General features: G+C 38.9%; 1 protein-coding gene across 3 annotated transcripts in view; it reads left to right on the plus strand.

Moving 5' to 3' along the window:
• The window catches only part of lrp2a (low density lipoprotein receptor-related protein 2a), an 85,129-nt gene that overhangs the window by 41,279 nt on the left and 28,936 nt on the right, over positions 1 to 14,914 (plus strand). For 2 of the 3 annotated variants that reach the window (XM_038301206.1, XM_038301204.1), the window contains exons 41-58: positions 27 to 192; positions 272 to 430; positions 528 to 817; positions 906 to 1,106; positions 1,255 to 1,281; positions 1,378 to 1,413; positions 1,502 to 1,744; positions 3,949 to 4,074; positions 6,346 to 6,465; positions 7,029 to 7,160; positions 8,484 to 8,685; positions 8,772 to 9,067; positions 9,313 to 9,979; positions 10,112 to 10,282; positions 10,367 to 10,590; positions 10,688 to 10,865; positions 13,025 to 13,221; positions 13,320 to 13,565. In XM_038301206.1, coding sequence (XP_038157134.1) covers positions 27 to 192; positions 272 to 430; positions 528 to 817; positions 906 to 1,106; positions 1,255 to 1,281; positions 1,378 to 1,413; positions 1,502 to 1,744; positions 3,949 to 4,074; positions 6,346 to 6,465; positions 7,029 to 7,160; positions 8,484 to 8,685; positions 8,772 to 9,067; positions 9,313 to 9,979; positions 10,112 to 10,282; positions 10,367 to 10,590; positions 10,688 to 10,865; positions 13,025 to 13,221; positions 13,320 to 13,565 — 3,681 coding nt within the window. The remainder of the gene's footprint in view (positions 1 to 26; positions 193 to 271; positions 431 to 527; positions 818 to 905; positions 1,107 to 1,254; positions 1,282 to 1,377; positions 1,414 to 1,501; positions 1,745 to 3,948; positions 4,075 to 6,345; positions 6,466 to 7,028; positions 7,161 to 8,483; positions 8,686 to 8,771; positions 9,068 to 9,312; positions 9,980 to 10,111; positions 10,283 to 10,366; positions 10,591 to 10,687; positions 10,866 to 13,024; positions 13,222 to 13,319; positions 13,566 to 14,914) is intronic. The other variant, XM_038301205.1, reaches the window with a different exon arrangement.

The following is a 14,914-nucleotide window of genomic DNA, read 5'->3' on the forward strand; positions in this document are numbered from 1 at the left end:
TTAAAGACATATTGTTGTTACTGCAGATCTCGGGGCTCCTGATGGGATAGCCTACGACTGGATTAACAAAAGAATTTACTACAGTGATTATGTCAACCAGAGTATCAGCTCTATGTCTGTAGATGGGGCACAAAGAACAATAATTGCCCATGTATCGAGGCCAAGGGCCATCATGTTGGATCCTTGTAGAGGGTAAGGATTACAAAGGAAACCATCTTGATTCCCAATGTTAGGCTGTACCTTTTTAAGCTGCTTTTATCTTGTTGTACAGATATATGTATTGGACTGATTGGGGGAGTCATGCAAAGATTGAGCGTGCCACTTTAGGAGGAAACTTCAGAACCGAGATTGTGAATAGCAGCCTGGTATGGCCAAATGGTCTGACTCTGGACTATGAAGAGAGTAGGCTCTACTGGGCCGATGCAAGCTTGTAAGATGTGATAAAACTCACTTTTTTTAAAATTTGTTTATTGTGTTTCTTTTCATTTAAAAAATCTGCTATTGCCATACTTTTCCTGTGCCTTCAGACAGAAGATTGAAAGATCCTCTCTATCGGGAGCCAACCGTGAGGTCATTGTCAGCACAGCTATCTACCCATTTGCAATGACTATGTTTGGTCAGTTCATCTATTGGACCGACTGGAACACACGCAGCATCTATCGTGCTAACAAGCATGATGGCTCTGACCAGAGAGTTATGATTCAGAACCTCCCATCTCGACCAATGGACATTCAAGTTTTGGCCCATAGGAAACAGCAGCAGTGCGACAGTCCGTGTGAACAGTTTAACGGAGGCTGCAGCCACATCTGCACACCAGGTACAAGAAACCGCTTTAAATTAAGGCAGATATACATTTAATTCACTGGAAGCTCTTTGTAAATGTCTGATGAGCCTGCTCTTGTTAGGACCCAATGGAGCTGAGTGCCAGTGCCTGTCAGAAGGTCGATGGTACCTGGCTGACAGCAAGTATTGTATTCATGATAACGGGACTCGCTGCCAACCAGGGCAGTTCACCTGTATGAATGGCCGCTGTATCCGAGCGCAGTGGATTTGTGACAATGACAATGACTGTGGAGATGGTAGTGATGAGCTGGAGAGAGTGTGTGGTAGGTTTTTCTGAAAGATTTTGTATTAAATGTCTAGGGGTCATTTCCTTCTTTGTTGAGTCTTTTATGAAATTGTATTGTTTTACATTTACTAATATTAACAAATTAGTATTTGTTTGTTTTTTCCTTTAACAAATTGCTTTCTTAGGATTTAAACCAATCTTCAGCTATGCTGGTGCGTATGCCTGCACTGTATGATCAGACTGATAATCCTTCTTTATCAACAGTAATCAATACTAACTTAATTGAATGTCCTTGCCTTTGCATGCAGTCCCACAGCTGCTATCCTCTTTTATTGCACTGTCAGGTAAAATTAGCTCCTGGTGAAAGCGCATTTCTTTAATCTCAAATTCTTTAAGCTAAAGCTCTGATTTGTTCTTTATTTTGATCGCCAGCCTTCCACACCTGTGAACCTACTGTGTTTACTTGTGGCAATGGGCGGTGTGTTCCCTACCACTACCGCTGTGACCATTTCGATGACTGTGGAGACAACAGTGATGAAGCTGGCTGTCTGTTTAGACCCTGTGACTCTCGTACAGAGTTTGCCTGCAATAATGGCCGTTGTATCGCAAAGGACTATGTCTGTAACGGCATAAACAACTGCTACGACAATGGGACCACAGATGAACAAAACTGCCGTGAGTTTCTTTAGCTGGCTGTTTTTGTTGTTGAAATCAAACATTCAGTTATGTCTTTTAAAAAGATTGATATCAGACTTCATGTTTTTTTTTTTAGGCTCAAGATTTTTCCATTTTTGTTAAATGTGAAAAGGTTGCTAAAGACAGTTTAAGAGCATTTTCGATCCCTTTTTATATTCAAAACTTAGCATACTTGTTCTAACTTTGGCAGAATTTCTGTATGACTTGGGTCAAATGTGGTGGGTATCTTTTCCAACTTTAATGCAATAGTTTTCTGGAAATTTGGCCCATTCCTCTTGTCAAAATTGTCATCTTTGTAAATTTACACTACCCAACTTTTCAGCTCTGGCCATACATTTTCTGTGGGACTGAATAAGGGCTTTATCAACCCCCTTTCAGGACTTTGTTTTCCTTTCTGAATGTTGCCAGGATAAGGACCACCATGCATATCCATTTGATAAACCATTCCTGTGTTGAAGTTAGTCTACCCTGAAGTAAACAACTCAAAAATGAATATGCTTGTGTTCCTGTTCTTCAAAGCTACATGGTGTTTTAACCTGTAAAACCACACCGTTCTTATCAGAGTATGCCTTTGGTGATTATGATACAGTACTTCACCTTCAGCGTCATCACGTTATAGGGCTTTTTATTTTAAAATGAAGATCTTTGTCCCTGAGTGCAATTGTGACCTGTAACCTGACTAACTAATATCTCAGAATGCATGAAAATTACAATGGTTAAATTTTTACCAATATAGACATGTTAGACATCGTTGGAAAGCATAGATGTTTATACTAAATTTGTCCATAAGGGTTCACAGGTTAAAAGTAATCCAGCATATTCATAATAAAAACATTTCATGATGAGAAAATCATCACATAACGTCTGATTTTTTTATTTCAGAAATGTTAGCTGGTCATAGCTAATGCTTAGCATCTTGCATTTTGAAGTAAGACTAGACAGCTAGAGTTCTGAGATTTTCTGCATTTGTGGTTGACATGATGTAGAACAAATATAATACAATGAGACATATTTCTTCTCAAGCATGTCTTTATTACTTCTGTTCAAAATTGACCTAGAATAAGAAAAACAACTTTGAGTAATGTTTGAACTGATGCAGCTTAGGCTACAGTTCCTTAGCCATTTGCTTTTCTATTTTGGTATGCAAAATAGGCGAGGATTACTTCAAATGAGTCAAGTAACAGGACTCAACATTTGGGAATAGTGAATGTTGTACCAACCAGAAATTGATATTACTTTTATCATGGGTTTGTTTCCAACATTTCTCATCAGAAGGGTTCTCTTTATTTGAATGCGTTATGGCTGAAGATTCCTTTGGTATTTATACTGATGTATAGTTAATTAGACAGATGGATTTATCCCCTTTAGACAACTAAAGATTGTGCCATAAATGTGTCAGGTGGCTGGAGGATTGTTGAGGACCCAAATGCAGAGATGAGTTTGAAGATTTTATACGTTTCCACAGGCAACTGAGGGAAAAATCCAAAAATCAAAAATACTTAAAACCAAAATCTAAGGGACATCAGGGAAAAACACACGAGGAGCCAGGAAATGACAAAGCAACAAAAAAAACAGAAAAAAAAAACAGCAATGAATGAGGGCTCTGCTGCTCTTTAAAGCCCAGCACTCTGATTAAACTCACGAGCTCCACCTGTGTAGACTAACCAGATTCTCTTCAAAGATCCTCTCTTGGAGAGATGCCTGACTCACACACATGGGTACCCTGACAAAATGAACCAGTGTTTGTTTCCTTTGATATTTCATGTAATCTGATAGAGAGCACAGAGTTTGAGGTGTTGCAATATAAATATTGCCAGGTCAGTATCTAATGGACCCAAATTTGTGAATCAACAGAAGATTTTACAGATGAACAAAATCATCTTGGCTGTCCTAAACAGTTAAATAATCTTAAAAGTATTTTCAACTTTAAATTTTAGAGTTAGTAGAAAATATTAAAAGATATATTAAAAAACCTCTTGTAATATACTTGCGTTTAGCAGATAAATATAATCTTTAAAACCCTCTTTATCTAAAGCACAAAAGGGTTAATCTCATTTAGACAAAAGGGAAATAAATGGTTTACAACTGCATATTTAAATGTCTTGCTTCAACTATAAATATTATGTGTTTTTATTATTATTTTTCTATATTTCTAACTGAATTCAAATGTGTGGTTATTCTAGCTGAGAGAACCTGCCAGCCAGAGCAAACAAAGTGTCAGACCACCAACATCTGTATCCCGCGGTCATACCTTTGTGATGGAGACGACGACTGTGGTGACATGAGTGATGAAAGCCCAACACACTGTGGTGAGTTCAGCAACAGAAATAATGCACCTTTTCCTTTTCAGATGCTTATTAAAGCCCTTTCTCTGTAGTTTTTGGTTGCATTTTTACTCAATAAACAATAGACTCATTAGAAATTGACTGAACAAAACGTTGAAGCTACGTCAATCACTTCAAAGGTGTTCATTGACTCAGCAATGTCTTACTTTCAATGCATTTTTGATGTAACTTACAGAGGTTTATAGCAATAAATAAATAAACAATATACACTTTATCACCCAGTTTAACCTGGGTTTATATTTGTAGCAAATCTCTGTGACCTGAAGCAGGAAAAGTAAAATCATACTAAAAATTGCAGCTTTTTGCACATTTTACATTTATGTTTATGAAGTTAAAAACAAGCATGACCCAAGAAAAATATAAGTGAAGGATGTTTGCCTACTTATTATTATTATTGAAACGATGCCTGTAGTGATCTGAAAACTCTCCTTTATTGTACTTTGCCCATGTTGAAGACAATTACGTAATTTTTAACTGAGGTAGAATAGCTTCAAATTAAAATTTACAATGATCAAGAATTTTGTGGGCCTTTATTTAATGGTCAAGGAATTTGAAGTTTTTTCATTGCAAATAATCCTACTGTTGCAGAATTTCTGTCTTCTTTAGGGCTTTTAACATATCTGCCAGGTAGATTGATGGTTGTAAAGTGAGTAGTATATCAAAACCAACATAATTTTTATGTCATTAGCACTGATGGATTGTATTTTAACATTGTTAGCATAAGGCTTTTTTCAGCATCACCACTGCATTTTCTGCATGTACAATAATAAATCATTTTTTTATGTGTGTATATTGTTTTACAAGGGGAAAAAATGTACTACTTCATAGTTTTTTTTCTTCTAGACCTCTTAACTTTTAATGCATTTTATCTAACAGGCAAGGGCGTAGGTTTGATTTGAACTTTGGTAGGGACACTCTGGTGTCATTGGTGCTATGCTATATGCTCTTTTTTATGCTCGATGTGAGCATCCGCACTGATAAGAGGAATTCATTGTTAAAAGAGAAAAGCAACATTTTGCTCCATTAATAAAAATGTTATAAGCTCTACACTCATTAGATGCTGTTTATCAATGTTTGAAGTATCAGCGGCTCTGATGAATGTGGAATTAGGTCTGTTTTCCACTTTGAAAACGGTTTCATTTGAACGACTAAGAGAGAAGTTAAATACAGGATTTTCTTTTGAAGATATAGAATTGTGCAGAGTTAAACCCCACTCTTATATTTTTACCTACTATTCTCTCTCTGTATCAAGCAAAATAATATATTCATTAAAATATTAACTTCACTAAAAAAGTTGAACATCTGGGCTGTAGTTAGTCTGTGTAGCCAATTTCATGTATTTCATCTGGGGCTGAAAAAAATGAATCATATTAATTGATTATTTCAATAATCGTCAACTAATTTAGTAAGTGATTCATCATTAACTGGAGAATAGAGACTTTAAAACATACAGTAATATAAATGTAAAATGTGCCTTTCCCCACAGAGCAACCTACTTAGATCAGTTATTATATCAAAATTGTAAAAATAAAAACAAAAAAATGAAAACAGTAATATCAACTAAATAACGGTAAAAAGGAAACCCTCACATTTTCTTTTTTAGTTGGCTGTGGCTAAGAATCAGAAATGTTGATGCTTACAGCCTTTATTTGCCCATTTTTCCAGCAGTCTTCAGAACTCCTGGCTGACCCAGAATATTTCGTTTTATAAAAGAAAAAAAAAAGGTTTTTGTTTTTTAGTGCACATGATATTCATTTTTTTATTGGGACTAGTTTTGTAGCCTAATATTAATTGTAGTAACCGCTGCATTCTAGTGTGAATACATTTTCAATGTTGTGCTCCAAGCACACGCGAGCTAGAAAACAGCCAATCGGAGAGAGAGAAGGCTGAACTTAAGGCAGAACAACCAATGAGTTAAACAGAGCAGCACAGTTCCATGCGCTGCTACATGAAAGGGACAGGAGAGACCAGGCAGAGGAGCTGCGAGAGGACAAGAAGCCACTGCTGCAACAACTACTGCTGTAAACTATAAACATGTTGCTCAAATCCAATTATTGGTAGGGACAATTAGGTCGGTTCGAAATTTTGGTAGGGACATGTCCCTATGGTCCCTATGCAAACCTACGCCCATGCTAACAGGGAAGAGTAAAATTATGATCAAAATAAATATCTCTTATGAGTCACTGTTTCAAAAAGATCCCCATCTGACTCATGTCTTGTCTGCACCTCCTGCAGCGACAGCCACTTGCTCCCAGAGCGAGTTTCGTTGCTCCAGCGGTCGCTGCATCCCTGCCCACTGGTACTGTGACGGAGGGGCTGACTGCTCTGACGGCTCTGATGAACCCCTCTCCTGCAGTGAGTGCTCCTCAACACTCTCACACCCAGAAAGAGCCGTTCATCTTTGTGCCTCAGCCAACACCTCCCTCCCCCCTCCCCCAACCTTTTATCAGCTGCTCACTTATTGTGTGAAGGTGTCTGTTAGCCAATCTGTGCAGTGTGAGAGGCTCATGCGAGTACGAGTCAGTGGTGTATCCCTTTGTTTATGATGTGGTCAGCCAGGCCTTTTATTGTGAGCTGCATTCCTCTGTGGTGACGCCCCTCAATGTCCTCAGACAAACAGCACCTCCCCCTCTCTTTATACGCCCGGGGTTACAGAGCCTCACTTTGGCTTTTGTTTAGATTGCTCACCATGCATGGGAATGTGGAGTTGCCATGACTATTTTGAAAGCCTTGCCAGTGTTGTATTATGCCTCTTATTCAAATTTTAAAAAAGCTATAAGAAACCCTTACAGACAAAGATGAACACATCATGCAGGGGTTGACATTAACAGTTCAATTTAGGTTGGATTTGGTATGTTTTAGTGAAACCTATTTGTTTATTGCTGTGGGGTCTAAAAATCTAACATCTCTTTCTCCAGCCATACTGATCAGAACCTGCAATGCAGATCAGTTTCGCTGTGATGACGGCAGGTGCATTGCTTTATCGTGGATCTGTGATGGAGACAATGACTGTGGGGACATGAGTGATGAAGATCAGAGACACAACTGTGGTATACACCTTTGATTTGTCTTTCTGCTGTGACTAATTAGGGTTACAAACATGCAGAGGTTAACAAATGTGCTCCCCATCCATCTTAGCTGATTGTACTGTTCCAGTAGAAATCAGACTGCAGCAGACAAAAATCTTGAGACTTTCAGAGCTGTCCAGATACAAAAAGAAAAATCACAACTGTCAACCAACAATTGGCAAAATAATCCAAGCAATCTCCTTTTGGTAACAAATTATATACCCAATTGGAAACATGGGCCTGATGTATTTTATCTATTTTAGCGAACATAAATGAACAGTGGGAGTAATAACTGTAGGACCTTTATGTCATGAATGCTTTATTTTTTTTGTGACATTTGTTTTCCTTCAGAAGCTCAGATTTACAATAGGCCTGTGCAGTGTGCTGAATTCCAGTCATTATTGCAATTCAGTGGCTGCAATTCCTCAATCTCAAAAGACTTCTTTTTCACTTTACATTTCAATAAAATGTTTGTCCATAAGGAAGTGTTCTAACTGCCCTTAATATCACAATCAGTTATTTTTAAAACACTATGATAGTATAGTTTATGATATTTGGTATATTGGTTATTTGTCTTAGAAAATCTTGTAATTTGACCTTCACTCATAATTCCTCAATTCCATATCACACCTTCCCTGAATAATCTGTTCAGCATAACTTTATTCATATAATACTATATTACATATTTATGCTAAGTACTAACTACAATTATCAAAATACTTTTAACACGGTGCAGGGGTGCACCAGTAGGAACCGTTCCAGGGTTCAGTTCCAGTTCTTATTTGCTGTTTTTAAGATGTTTTTTAATTTATTTATGTTCCAGCTTCTTGCATTTACCACATTCTTACTCTCCTGTTTTGCAAAACATTTTTTTTTTTCACTTTGCCACCTCGTGCTCCCTAGACACCATGTTTTTCAGCATATTCGCACACCTCAAACTATGGTTGTTGAGGTATAAACTAGTCGCCAGTCCCAAACATCTTAGTCTCCACTAGATCTCCAGTCCAAGAAGCCAGCATTCCTGATTTTTCCTGCCTCACCCGTTACTTTGTGCTTGTCTCTTTTCTCTGCCTTTCTGGCTCAGGGTGGATCAAGGCTCTTATAAAGCTGCTCCAAAAATAAGATGCCTAAAGCTAGGGACTTTAGCAGTGATTGAGCCTCTGCAGGAGACTCATTTCAAACAATGCAGTCAAGGCTGTGCTGTTTGGATACAGTTTGGAATGTTGGGATTTCCAAAATATGTCACCACTGTTGTTCAACCTCTTGCAAATCCTCATGTCTGATTTAATGTTTTTTTTTTCCTAGCGAATCGCACATGTTCAAGCACTGAGTTCACTTGTGTGAATAATCAACCACCTCAACGCAAGTGTATTCCACGGGACTGGGTGTGTGATGGAGATGCAGACTGTGCAGATGCTCTAGATGAGCATCAAAACTGCAGCCGCAGATCCTGTGGCATCAATGAGTTCACCTGTAGCAATGGCCTCTGCATACGTAGCTCGTACAGGTTAGAATTAGAACACTACACACTTATTCTCTATGTTAATAGAGTAAAAGCTGAGTTCAATTGGCGTTTTCTTTTTAAAATATCAGGTGTGATCGCCGCAACGACTGTGGAGACAGTAGTGATGAGCTGAGTTGCACTTACCAGCCCTGCCAGTCACACCAGTTCACATGTCAGAACGGTCGCTGTGTGTCCCACGACTTTGTGTGTGATGGTGATAATGATTGTGGAGATGAGTCTGATGAGCTGCAGCATCTTTGCCAAACGCCTGAGCCCACATGCCCCCCTGGAGAGTTCGGATGTGAAAACGGACACTGTATTCCCCAGAGCAAAGTATGTGATCGGAATGATGACTGCTCTGACAACAGCGACGAAAAAGGATGTGGTAAGTATAAATTGACATTTTTAAGTCATTTTCACCCTGTATGAGTTACAAAACAATAAAATAAAGATTTGGCACCAAATTCTAGGTTTTATCAATTATCATTTAATTCTCAGTTGTGTGGTCACTGAACACTGCAGCAATGCCATTGATTCGTGTATAAAAACATAAAAATACTGCAAGACAGGAGGCGGTGAAGCAATATCAATATATACATATATATTTTTTTGCATCTTCTCTGGCTGTAGGTATCAACGAGTGTACAGACCCGTCAATTCACCACTGCGACCACAACTGCACCGATACACCCACCAGCTTCATCTGCACCTGCCGCCCAGGCTACCGCCTCATGTCTGACGGCAAAACATGCGACGACATCAATGAGTGTTCAGAGACACCTAGCGTCTGCAGTCAGGTCTGCGAAAACATCCTCGGCTCCTACGTGTGCAAATGTTCTCCGGGATTTCTCAGAGAGCCTGACGGACACAGCTGCCGCCAGAACAGCAACATCTCTCCCTACCTTATCTTCAGCAACCGCTATTACCTGAGGAACCTGTCAACGGACGGGCAGGCTTACTCTCTTATTTTGGAGGGTCTGACCAGCGTGGTGGCTCTGGACTTTGACCGCGTTGACAAACACCTCTATTGGATTGACGTGAGCCGCAGGGTGATCGAGAGGATGCATTTTAACGGCAGCAATCGGGAGGTGGTGGTCAATGGACTTCTGCATGGAGAGGGACTTGCAGTTGACTGGATTGGAAGGAAACTGTATTGGGTGGACAGCTTCTTGGATTGCCTTAAAGTGTCTGAACTGGATGGTCGCTTTGTCAAGAAACTGGCTGAACATTGCGTTGATGGCAATAACAGCTACTGCTTTGAAAACCCCAGGGGTATTGTTCTGCATCCTAAATACGGGTGAGGAGTTCTAGTGCTCTAGTGTGTGTGCATTCATCCCTAAGAAAATAATCTGTATAATAACAACCAACTGCTAAAATTATAAGTTAAAGTGTTTTTTAATTATTTTTATTTATTTTTAAACCCTGCTAGATATGTCTACTGGACGGATTGGGGGGACAAAGCCTTTATAGGTCGTGTTGGAATGGATGGAACCAATAAAGCAGCAATCATCACCACTAAGATAGAGTGGCCCAATGGCATCACAATCGACTACACCAATGACAAACTCTATTGGTCAGATGCTCATCTAAACTATATTGAGTGAGTTCATCAGAAAATTGGTCAGATTCTTTTTACTCGCAGTAAACGGACACTAGTAGAGTTTTACATTTCCTTTTATCTCAGATACTCCGACTTGGATGGACAGCACAGACACACAGTTTACGATGGAATCTTGCCGCATCCTTTTGCCCTGACTGTATTTGAAGACACGCTGTACTGGACAGACTGGAACACACGTACAGTGGAGAAAGGCAACAAGTATAATGGCTCTGGACGAGAATCTCTGGTTAACACCACACACAGGCCATTCGACATTCATGTATGTCATCCTTACCGGCAGCCGATTGGTAAGTCTTCACCCGCTTTGCACTCATCAGTAGCCGGTCCTTATTTGCTCAGCTGTTGTCAACAGATATTATTTGTTTGTGGCTCCTGCTATAACAGTAAACAATCCCTGTTCCGGGAACAATGGGGGCTGCTCTCACCTGTGCCTAATCCGTCATGGGGGGCGAGAACACACCTGTGACTGCCCTGACCATTTCCTGGCTGTTCAAATAGGAGGTGTGACCCGATGCCTGCCCATGTGCACCAGCACCCAGTACAGATGTGCAAACAATGAACGGTTTGTCACCATTTCTTTAACCTGCAGTTATGTTCTTTATGAGAACTATGAAAGTTTAAACACAAAGATTTTTAGATGCACTAGACATATTTTTTTCAAATAAAACTCCTCACCCATGCTTTCCTCATACAGCATTTAAGCTATCTCTACAGAAGGTCGGGGAAAGGTTTATTACTAAAGATGCACTAATCCAAATTTATTATTTATTTATTTTTTTGATAAGTTATAACACCACACAAATTGGACCTGAACTGATGACCTGAACTATAATATAGGAGAATATTGGAAGATTGATCACAATGTTTTTGTAGCCTTCGTGCCCTGTTCAGTCAAAGACCCCTGAGTTTTTGCATGATTAACAAAAACATTCACCAACAGATGCTGCTTCTGTTACTATACCCTTCCATACATCAATAATAAAAAAAAAAAAAAAAACCCCAAGACATTTTAGTTAAATGAGAAGATGACAATAACCAGATGGCCATATTTATTGAATCCAATATCTTACACAGCGTCCGTCACAGATCCTACTCAGCTATCTGATTTTTCACCACTACTTCCTTTCACGTCTCATCCATGTGTATAACCTGTGTGTCCTTTATTTGGAACTTCGGTTTGGGGGCACATAACCTTCAAAACCACACTAATCATGGTGGCATGATTTCATACCATTAGCTATTAAGCATACGTATTAGCATACCATTAATTTAACACCTACTAGCATTATCATCATACCTGCTTGTAATTTTGTTACCTATTTTGGGCATCCTTGTTTCAGAGAAATGTTTAAAGAGAGATCCATAGCTCCAAAGCTCTAATTCTTAATTATTTCTCAATGGTTGTAAATCCTTAACAGTAAAACTGGTAACAAACTTTGTAATTAGCTTTTCCCAGAATGGGGTTGTGGGAAGGCTTTGAAAATGCTTGTTTGATAATCCACTGCGTGCCGGTGCAGGGTGAGGTCAGCCATTTTATTTCTGTCTCTGAATGGAACCACGATTCAAGGATTTACAAAGATTCCATGTTTGGTTTTATAGAGCCTGCATACGGTGTGGCTCTTGTCCAAGTCAGTTTCTCTTTGGTGATGCTGGTTGTCATACATGTGACCTTCTTCTGTGTTTCAGGATAAAATGCTTTAGTGCTTATAGATTTTTGACTAACTTATTTTTCATAATTAGATCAGAAAAAAATATGAGATTAGAATCATCAAGGTCTGTGCCTCAATGATAGACTTAATCCCCCAACCCTTGTGTAATGGAGGCAAACAGTTGTTCCTATAACCTTTCGTTAAAGACAGAAGAAAAACAGCTACCAGTAAATGAAATTGAAAGTGACAAAAGTAATTATAAATACATTATAAATATTTTATTAATGTGTCTGTCTATGATCGATCAGTTTGAGGAAATCACTGAAATCAGGTGTTTTCTGTAATGTTCAGGAAATGTTTAGTCAGACATCTGCACCTGTTCATGGGCAAGCTACTTTAATTTCTCTGGGACAGTTTTTTTATATAAAAAAATCTAAATCAGTATTTTACTGTACAAAATTTATAATTCAGTAAATCTATATTTATTATAACTTTTTTCAGTTTTGTGTTATTTGAATTAACTGTGTGAATTTCTCATTTTCTTTAATTGTAGGAAATGCCAATTTTAAAGCATGGCTGTATGTGCTCAAGCACCTCATAGTAGTTTTAACGGAAGTTAGCACAGCTAGCATTTCTAAAAGAAGAGCGTTCATGGGTTATTCCCCTGGAAAAGCGCTGCATGTGACATTGCTCTATGACATGAGGCAAAGTCAGAGTGTATTAGTAACCCTTGTACTCCTAAAAGGTTTTTTAGGTAAGATTCTCCAGATGTTTCAATAATGGCTCACTAACCTGTTAAAAAAATGCTGCCTCACTGAAAATCTTTTGGAAATCTGATAATTTCTTAGAGACAGAGGTGGCTAACATCACTCAGTCTTCCAACACCTGTGACATGTAATTAACTTTAAAACAACCTTATAATAGTTTATCAACTTTATAGTACGGGAAATAGCCTTTCAAATATATTCCCTGTAAGTTTGTGTTTTACAGTAAATCAAATAAGAGTTTGTTAGGTTTGGTATTTTTTTTCAAGTTCTGGTCAACATGGGTTTGTCTCCCTCTGTGTCAACAGTTGCATCCCTATCTGGTGGAAATGTGACGGTCAGAGGGACTGCAGAGATGGCTCTGATGAGCCCTCTACCTGCCCGATTCGCCACTGCAGCCTTGGCCAATTTCAATGCAATGATGGAAACTGTACCAGTTCACACTTTCTCTGTAACAGCCACCAGGACTGTCCTGATGGTTCTGATGAAGATGCTGTGCTTTGTGGTAGATGGTTTAACTGGTTACGCAGATAAGTATATCCCTTTTGTACTCAACTTATTCTTGTTTTTTTTCATCTTCTTATTCGACGACCTTCCTCTCAGCTACCCATCAGTGTGAAAGCCATCAGTGGCAGTGTGCGAATAAGCGCTGCATTCCTGAGTCTTGGCAGTGCGATGGTGAAGATGACTGCGGTGATCAGTCCGACGAGGACCCTGTCCACTGCTCCACCAGGACGTGTCGCCCAGGGCAGTTAAAGTGCCGCAACGGCCGCTGCATCCCACAGAACTGGAAATGCGATGTTGATGATGATTGCGGTGACAATTCAGACGAGCCACTGGAGGAGTGCAGTAAGCAACTTACCTACATTCATCTTTCTTTTTTTCACATTTTATGCATTTTATGCAGCACAATGTACGGCATCATTATAAAAATATGCTTTTCAAAATATTGGACAAGAACAATTCAGAAATGTGGGGCATCTATTTGTTTTCCACCCTTCTGTGCCAATGATTCTAACAATGCTTTTGGGTTATTTTCCCACCAGCTTTGCACATTAGTAGAATTCAATGTTTGCCTATTCTTCTTTACCTTTTAGCTCAAACTTAGTCGGATTGGCTAAATCTGTATTTTAGTATTGCTGCTTATTTTTAATTGGATATGTCAGGATTTAGACTGAGCCCCTCAAATGCAAAAATGCTGATTGATAAGCAACCATTATTAAAACACTCAGACCTACATAATATATATGTTTTTATTCTGTGAGGACATTGCAATACACAGAGAGAATCCACACACGTATAGGGAGAGTATAAAAATCCACCCTGGACTTTCTTGGTACAAAGCAAAGCACTTAAGAGTAACAGCAAATAATGCTTTTTCATGGACAATTTTTATAATTAGGGAAAATTGAATGAAAAAGCTGACAGTTTGCAGCATAACAAAAGCAGATCCTCATTACATTAGTATCATTCCGTTAGTTAGATTTCGTGTTGGTCTTCCCCTATTCTGTGTGATTTTCCTTACATATGAGCCTGTTAATTTTCTGTTTTCTGTCTGACAATCAAAAGCTTCTGCCTGTGGATAATCAACCAGCTTCCTTGTCTATTATCGATCCATTTAAGAGCATATTTCTGTGCCCTGGATTTTTATACTTGTCCTTATCTGCTGAGTGCCCAAAACTCAGAGATAAGTAATCTGATCCATTCTTCCTCATGTGCAATGTCTGCCTGCCTGCCTCTTGCTTTACTCCCTGATAATGCAATTTAATTCTGAGGGAACTCTGGAACTTTTGTTGAACACGTGGGTATCGAATCACACTTGCTCAGGACGCCTTTTCCTTTCACCGGTTGTGACGTTATTAGCCTTTCCTGCTGTTTCCTTGTTTTTCCTCTGAAGAAGTGTGCAGGTTAATGAGAAACTGAATCCTGAAGAGGCACAAAATCTGGAATATGCTCTTAATCCTGGTCTTTTTTTATTTTCTTGTTTGCTATTTCACAGGTTTCCTGTTTCCCACCATTCTCACTGATTCTCACTGATTCTGACTCACAAATAATAATTTTAAACCATCCTCAGTGTCTGGTTTAGTTTAGGGTCCGCCTTCTGGTTTATAACCCTGTTGTGAAAATTCTATGAATAGATTTCATTACAATATACCAAAACTGATTAAACATTCAATATAGTTAGCTTCATAGTTGAA

The sequence above is a fragment of the Cyprinodon tularosa genome, unplaced genomic scaffold (genome assembly GCF_016077235.1).
Source record: "Cyprinodon tularosa strain WSP-4 unplaced genomic scaffold, ASM1607723v1 ctg463, whole genome shotgun sequence".
Taxonomy (NCBI): domain Eukaryota; kingdom Metazoa; phylum Chordata; class Actinopteri; order Cyprinodontiformes; family Cyprinodontidae; genus Cyprinodon; species Cyprinodon tularosa.